Source organism: Notothenia rossii, assembly GCF_949606895.1.
Source record: "Notothenia rossii genome assembly, chromosome: 11".
In the NCBI taxonomy this organism is placed as follows: domain Eukaryota; kingdom Metazoa; phylum Chordata; class Actinopteri; order Perciformes; family Nototheniidae; genus Notothenia; species Notothenia rossii.
In genome coordinates this window covers 3,310,417-3,318,666 of record NC_136910.1, presented here as the reverse complement: position 1 = coordinate 3,318,666, position 8,250 = coordinate 3,310,417, and the positions used below count along the sequence as shown (strand labels likewise).

General features: G+C 40.5%; 1 protein-coding gene across 1 annotated transcript in view; it reads left to right on the top strand.

Annotated features, from left to right (window-relative positions):
* LOC307024376 (polycystin-1-like) overlaps positions 1-8,250 on the top strand; it is a 38,092-nt gene that overhangs the window by 26,576 nt on the left and 3,266 nt on the right. Inside the window, 6 exon segments of the mRNA XM_079658441.1 lie at positions 1,212-1,517; positions 1,747-1,921; positions 3,117-3,299; positions 4,557-4,661; positions 6,537-6,671; positions 7,176-7,378. Of these exon segments, the coding sequence (XP_079514567.1) occupies positions 1,212-1,517; positions 1,747-1,921; positions 3,117-3,299; positions 4,557-4,661; positions 6,537-6,671; positions 7,176-7,378 (1,107 nt within the window).

The following is an 8,250-nucleotide window of genomic DNA, read 5'->3' as shown; positions in this document are numbered from 1 at the left end:
CTATCAGGCCGGGGTGGAGCAGAGAGACGCTCGGCTGCTCAGATCCTCCGTCAGACGGGAGCTTCACTCAGAGGGGGGGGGGCAGAACCTCACCTCACTGAGGGGGTAAGGGACACATTCAGCTGTAGAAACACTAAACAATCATCAGAATCAGCAACAGGTTTATCACCAGGTAGGTTGACACGGACGAGGAATTTGACTTGATGTCATGGTGCAGACATAAAGGTAAAAAAATATATATATTTAAAAAAAACTATTATAACATTAAAAAATAATACAAATAATACAAAATGTAGTCAAATATGGTAGTATTTATAGTTTAGTTTTAGTTTAGTCAGTTTATTGAACATGTCAGAAACAAAAACATACAATAATATATATATACTCTTTTTTTTCCTTTTTCTTTCTCACTCAAATTAATAATTATAACAAAGTACAAAAAAATAAAAAAATAAATAAATAATAATAATTCTCAAATAGTCTCTGTCATGTTCAACAGGGGCAAGAAGAAGCTTACAAAAACTTTTCTGGTCCGACCCCCTCTAGCATATATACTTTTTATAAATAAAATATTAGGTCATCGTCATCAGCGACATGTTTGTCTTGTTAATTTGTTTGCTTTTTGACAAAACAATCAGAAAGAAATTACTTTTACAATTACAAGAAATAACAACAAATGGGATTTTACATAGAAATAGAATGGAATAAAATATGGAATACAATTTGGCAGTAATAATTTTTTTGGAAAACAAATAAAAAACATGTGATCGAGGTAGAAAAACCTTCAGACTCAGCTTGTTCCTCTGGACATATTTTAATCTCCACTTCTACACAGTTTCAAAATGCTACCAGGAAGAAAGATATTTTGTGGCATGCATCGCTGTGGATTTTGAAAAGCATCTGCCGAAGTTGGGACGGTTTACATATTGAACAAAACATTGCTAAAATGTAAACTATTCTGTATCAAAAGTTGTCGTTATAGAGTTACATGTCGAAAACATTGAGAAGTATATGCTCAAATGACACACACACACACACACACACACACACACACACACACACACACACACACACACACACACACACACACACACACACACACACACACACACACACACACACACACACACACACACACACACACACACACACACACACACACACACACCCACACACACTCCAACATTTAAATCCATTCTCTCTTCATGCAGCTGGTCAGACGCTGAGCAGTGGATGATCCAAACGTTGGTGCCTCACCTTCACCGAAACCCAACACTTCAGCTTGTTGGATTACCCCGTCTGCAGCACACACACACTCTGCCTCCTCACACACACACTCTGCCTCCTCACACACACACTCTGCCTCCTCACACACACACTCTGCCTCCTCACACACACACTCTGCCTCCTCACACACACACTCTGCCTCCTCTGGAAACGGTGTATCTGGGAAACAGCAGCGTAACGACGCAGCAGCTCTTCAATGACTTACACATGTCTGAGTGGACCAACAAACAGTAAGTGGATACGTTACGGAAAGAACAGGAAAAGAAGCAGAAGGAGAGAAATAACTTTTTTATGATATATATACTTTTTATTCATTTAATATAAATATATACAGTTGTGTTGCAAGTTGAGTACCTAGATGACATGCATCCCTGCTAACTAAACAATACGTGCTACTGCTTTCAAATGAAACCACTTAATATTATGTTTTCTATTTTCTTTTATCCCATTCCCTCCCAGGTTTAAAACCCTTTCCCTCGACTTCACACACTTCCACAGAGAGTCCGGTTTGTTTGTGTGTGTTTCCATCAAACTGGAGTGGGTTCGCTCACAGAGGCTCGCCTCCTTCCTCTCCATCCTTCCTTTCCTCATCCCTTCTCCTCACTCTGGACCCGACCTGCAGGCAGCACTCACGGTAACACACACACTTTTCAATTAAAGTGGTGCAGGACTGAGTCTTTAGAACCTGGAATGAGTCAGCAATCCCTGCAACAAATCTGTTTTATATAATCATGTGTTGAAATAAGTACAACAATCTGCCAATAGAACAAGTGAACATTAGCTTGGTAAGATTTTTTTTAAATAAGAAGGGATATTTAGATAACTCAGGTCTTGTAATTAGCTAGGAGAACTATATTTGACCAGAATCAGGAAATGTTGTGTGACAATATAAGCCGCAAACGCTCAAAAGTGTTCTGTTTTCTGATGTTAGTTGGTGATTTTCTAATAAATATGTAAACAAATAATGTGTTTCATCTGAGATACGACTCAAAATAAGATCATTTGACTCAACAAGATGATGCATTGTCTAAAAACAAGACCCGATATCTCACTGCAGTGTTACTCCTGAAGTTATCTCAGGTTTAGAGACATATTCTGACTAGATATTAGACACATATACTTGGCAAGATTTCAAGTTTTTGAGGTGTATATTGTTACGGTAGAGCGAAGGAAGCAGGACCCAAATGTAGATTAAACTGATCATACCTTTATTTCAAGGATAACGAATAGAACTTGGACAAACAGAACACTCACTGGTGAACTCAGTCACCAACAAAAGATGAACCAACACTGAACACAGGAAGAGTCTAAATACAGGGAGGGGTAATCACGAGACGAGAAACAGCCGGGCAGGGGAGGAGAAACACAAGGGCAACAGGTGAACACAATCAGACAATCAGACACACCAGGGAAACTAACGACAGGGAGGAAAAACACAGAGAGAGGGACCAGACAATACACAAGGAGGAAAACATGACAGGGAGAACAGCAAAATAAACCCTTTACAAGAAATACAAAACTAAAAACGTGACATAACACAAGAATTGTGACATATATAAGCTGTAAGATTCTCTTGGTCTAAAGGACATTAGACTATTGACTGCTTTGGTGCAAGGTAATGTGTCTCTTATAGTGCTGTACAGCAATATCATATTAAACTTCAACCACCTCTGTGTTTTATTGATTCCTCTTTGTCTTATTCTTTATTGTTGTTAGTGTTACATCGGATCCACGACAACACCATAGGGAATTTTAATCAGGCGTGATACAACTTAGCGAAAGATTCAAACATTATTTCAGTGATAAAATCGATGTCTCTCTTTCTGCAGGTGCTTCTCCTGGTCTCCGCTCTCCTCATGTTGTTCGGGGGGTTTTGGTCGATGTCTGCTGAGCGCTCCCAGTACTTTCGACGGTTCAGAAACTGGTTCCAGCTCCTCCTGGCTTTGTTGTCTCTAACAACCTCAATCCTGCAGCTCTGCTTCCTGTCTCAGGCATCCAACTGTGTTTCTGAGGTGAGAAATGAAACTGAAACCACTTTTAGAGGATTATTCACCCACAAAATGAATGTTTGTTCATAAAATACTCACCCTGCTTTTACCTTTACTCTTTGAAAGAAAGCTTGTAATTTCTTGCATGCATCCAGTCTGAAGGAAGGATCCAAAAACGGAGAAAAATCCTGATGAATTTGAGGAATTATCGGCCGAGTTTAACAGCAAAACCTCCATTTCCAAACTCTCCCACAACCCATACAGTTGAATCGATATATCATGTTTCTATTCGTATGTTCTCTACTTCCCAAACACAAGTCACAACACTTCTACATAACAGTCTCACCTTTCCACTACTCCTCTGTGCAAGTCCTTTAATGTATTAAATAGTAAGGTAAGTATGAACACATAAGATTTAATACGGACCTATTCACCTTAATGCATCCAGTATCTTCTGAGTATTACTGTGGAGCTATGTGAAAGTTTCCTTTAATAGTTTAAGGTTACACAAGGTGAAGAATATCAAGGTCAACTGAACAAGCAGTACGTTAAGCTAATGAGTCCAAATTGAACTACTTAGTGGGGTTTATGCTCAAAATAGTCTTGCAGGGCTTTTATTGACCCCTCGTTCTTCTAAGTATATTTACTAGCCATTAACACAACTGCCTATACACTTTTTACGACAAAGAAAAAAACAGCAAAAGTCCATAAAGACCATTTCAGTTTAAGGTGACCTATCATGCAAAATACACTTTTGTACGTCTTTTCTACATGAATATGTGTCCCCGGTGTTCCAGGGAACTCACCAAGTGTCAGAAAACACAACCCTCTCTATTTTCCTCCATACCCAAATCTCTTAAAAAGGGGCTGCAACGGATCTGATACAGACTGATCCAGATTTGAACACTTCTATGACGTCACAGAAGTGGCGCTACGGCTATTGGGCCAACTCCACCAATCAGGAGGAGACAGCCACGGACATTGTCGTTGGAAAGCGCTGGAGACGCTGTAGTACATATTTCAGGCCACCAGATGGTGCTGTTCTCACAGAATCCGAGTGTGAAAGGCAGTGTTAAATTGAGCGAAATGAGGAATGGCTAAAATGCATGATCTGTTTGGTATTTTGAAAAATAAAAAGTATAAATATGCCTTATATAGGTATGGTCCTACACTATATTATCCAAATATAGCACGATAGGTCCACTTTAAGATATCCTATGTTTTTGCTTTTGTGACTTTTTAATAACCTGTATTGTTGTTGTTGTTGTTGTTGTTGTTTAGCTCCGATCCGATCCCGACAGCTTCGTGGACTTCCTGCCTGCGGCCCTGCTGTCAGAGAGGAGTTCTCAGAGTGCCGCTGTCCTGCTCACGCTGCTGCTTCTGAAGGTAAACACTGCTCCAGAAACAAGTTAAACAATAATGAATTCAAGCAGTTTTCACTTGAAATAAGTAAACAAACCTGCCAATACAACAAGGGAACAAGGGAACAAGGGAACAAGTGCTTGGTAAGATTTCTTGAAATAATACATTTAGACAAATCAGATCTTGTAATTAGCTAGAACTCATTCTGAACTATGTTTGACCAGAATCAGTAAATGTTACAATATGAGCAGCAAATGCTCAAAAGTGTTTGTGTTCTGATGATAGTTGGAGATTTTCTAACAAATATGTGTTTCATCTGAAATACAACTCAAAATAAGATGATGCGTTAACTAAAAACAAGACCTGATATCTCACTGCAGTGTTACTTCTGAAGTTAGTGTGTCTTATCAAGTGGAGAGACATAATCTGACTAGATATAAGCAGAGGTGGGAAGTAGTGGAGATCAAACTCTAAAGAACAGGGACCAATGGAAACGTTGTCATGTTGCCGTTGGTCACCATGGAAACATTCATTAGCTAACAATGACATTATTGTTCTATTAATATAAAGGGAGGTCAGGTACTCTTTAAAACAGCTGCTAGTTATGGGTACTTTTTACTGAAGCACATTTCAAAGCCTCTTTACTTTGACTTGAGTAAAGAAGTTTAGTCAGTACTTCTACTTTTACCAGAGTATTTTAAAACATGAGTATCTGTACTTCTACTTGAGTAAAGGAAGTCTGTACTTCTACTTGAGTAAAGGATGTGTGTACTTCTACTTGAGTAAAGGAAGTCTGTACTTCTACTTGAGTAAAGGATGTGTGTACTTCTACTTGAGTAAAGGAAGTGTGTACTTCTACTTGAGTAAAGGATGTGTGTACTTCTACTTGAGTAAAGGATGTGTGTACTTCTACTTGAGTAAAGGATGTGTGTACTTCTACTTGAGTAAAGGATGTGTGTACTTCTACTTGAGTAAAGGAAGTCTGTACTTCTACTTGAGTAAAGGAAGTGTGTACTTCTACTTGAATAAAGGATGTGTGTACTTCTACTTGAGTAAAGGATGTGTGTACTTCTACTTGAGTAAAGGATGTGTGTACTTCTACTTGAGTAAAGGATGTGTGTACTTCTACTTGAGTAAAGGAAGTGTGTACTTCTACTTGAGTAAAGGATGTGTGTACTTCTACTTGAGTAAAGGATGTGTGTACTTCTACTTGAGTAAAGGATGTGTGTACTTCTACTTGAGTAAAGGAAGTCTGTACTTCTACTTGAGTAAAGGAAGTCTGTACTTCTACTTGAGTAAAGGATGTGTGTACTTCTACTTGAGTAAAGGAAGTCTGTACTTCTACTTGAGTAAAGGAAGTCTGTACTTCTACTTGAGTAAAGGATGTGTGTACTTCTACTTGAGTAAAGGATGTGTGTACTTCTACTTGAGTAAAGGATGTGTGTACTTCTACTTGAGTAAAGGATGTGTGTACTTCTACTTGAGTAAAGGATGTGTGTACTTCTACTTGAGTAAAGGATGTGTGTACTTCTACTTGAGTAAAGGATATGTGTACTTCTACTTGAGTAAAGGATGTGTGTACTTCTACTTGAGTAAAGGATGTGTGTACTTCTACTTGAGTAAAGGATGTGTGTACTTCTACTTGAGTAAAGGATGTGTGTACTTCTACTTGAGTAAAGGAAGTGTGTACTTCTACTTGAGTAAAGGAAGTGTGTACTTCTACTTGAGTAAAGGAAGTGTGTACTTCTACTTGAGTAAAGGATGTGTGTACTTTTGCCCTCTCTGGATATTAGACAAATATACTTGGCCATATTTGGAGTTTTTGTAGTGCTCTTCGTCCCTATCCACTGGTTTCCCCTCGTTACTAAATATCTGATTTCCTCTCTCTGTGTGTTTCAGCTGCTGGGCTCCCTGAGGTTTGTGCGGAGGTGGGGGGTTCTGGTTCAGGTTCTGCAGGGGTCCTGGAGGGAGATTTGGGCTCTGATGGTCCTGATGATGCTGCTGCTGATGATCTGCACTCACCTCGGAAACACGGTACTGAACAGAAGAGTCTAGATTCATTTGATATTGAATAGAGAAGAAATGTAGTTGCGATGAATCTATCAAATCATATTTATAAAGCCCATGATGTTTCTAAGGGGGCTTTACAGTGTGTACAGCATATGACACTCTCTGTCCGTTGACCCTCAAAGGGTACAAGGACAAACCCCCCAAACTAAAAATACAAAATGGAAGAAACCTCGGGGAAAGACAGAGGAGGAATCCCTCTCACGGGACATAGGTGTTGTTTATACAGATACAAAAGATAATAACATTACAACTTAGACCATGCTAATGACAAAAACGATAATGTGGAAAAACCAAGGGACTCCAACTAATCGAAAGTCTTCCATGTCCTGAAATATAATAATAACTTTGGTGTCAGTCAGGGAGAAAGCATCAGGTGTCGCTGCTATGCTTGTAGGCAGCCTCTGAATGTGTGTGAATGCAGTCCAGTCTGTTCTGATGACCCAGTACACATCCCTCTCTCTGTCTCAGCTCTTCTCCCGCTCAGTGGAGGGTTTCCTGTCTCTCCATCAGTCCGGGGTCTCAGTGTTGTCCATGCTGCGGGGCCGGGCCTCTCTGAGGACGCTCTGCAGGATTCACCCGGTCCTAGGACCCCTCTATGGGCTGCTGATAGTGGGGGGAGGGGTCTGGATCCTTGCCCGAATCTGTGGAGCTGTTCTTATCCTTGCATACAGGTACCAGCCACACAATCAATCAATCAATCAATCAATCAATGTTTATTTATATAGCCCAATATCACAGATGTACATTAGCGATGCAGGTTCTGGTCCAGACTCTCGTCATCTCACGTCTAGACTACTGCAGCTCCCTCCTGGCTGGTCTACCTGCATGTGCCATCCTGCCTCTGCCGCTCATCCAGAATGCAGCGGCTCGTCTGGTCTTCAACCTTCCTAAATGTTCCCACACCACACCGCTCCTCCGCTCCCTTCACTGGCTTCCAGTAACTGCTAGAATCCACTTCAAGACACTGGTGCTTGCGTACCATGCTGCGAATGGATCTGGCCCTTCCTACATCCAGGACATGGTTAAACCGTACACCCCAGCACGTGCACTCCGCTCTGCATCGGCCAATCGGCTCGCTGCACCCGCACTGCGAGGGGGACCCAAGTTCCCATCAGCAGAAACACGTGGGTTTGCTATCCTGGCTCCAAAATGGTGGAATGAGCTCCCCATTGAAATCAGGACAGCAGAAAGCTTACACATCTTCTTCAGACTGAAAACTCATCTCTTTAGACTCCACTTCCAGAGATAGAATTACTAACAAAGCACTTATATACTAATAAAGGGCTGGCTTATCTAAAGCCAGTTGAGTAGCACTTGAAATGTTTGGCTCTATGAAACCTGATGTTCTTATATGATTCTGTTTTCTTCAAGTTTGTATCTTCCTGTTCGAATGTACTTATTGTAAGTCTCTTTGGATAAAAGCCTCAGCTAAATGTAATGTAATGTGAAGTAGCTGTCCATGGTGCTGAAAATGTAATGTCTCAGTGGACTTCACAGTTTGTACAGAATATCAGTATGACAATACGACACCCTCTGTCCTTAG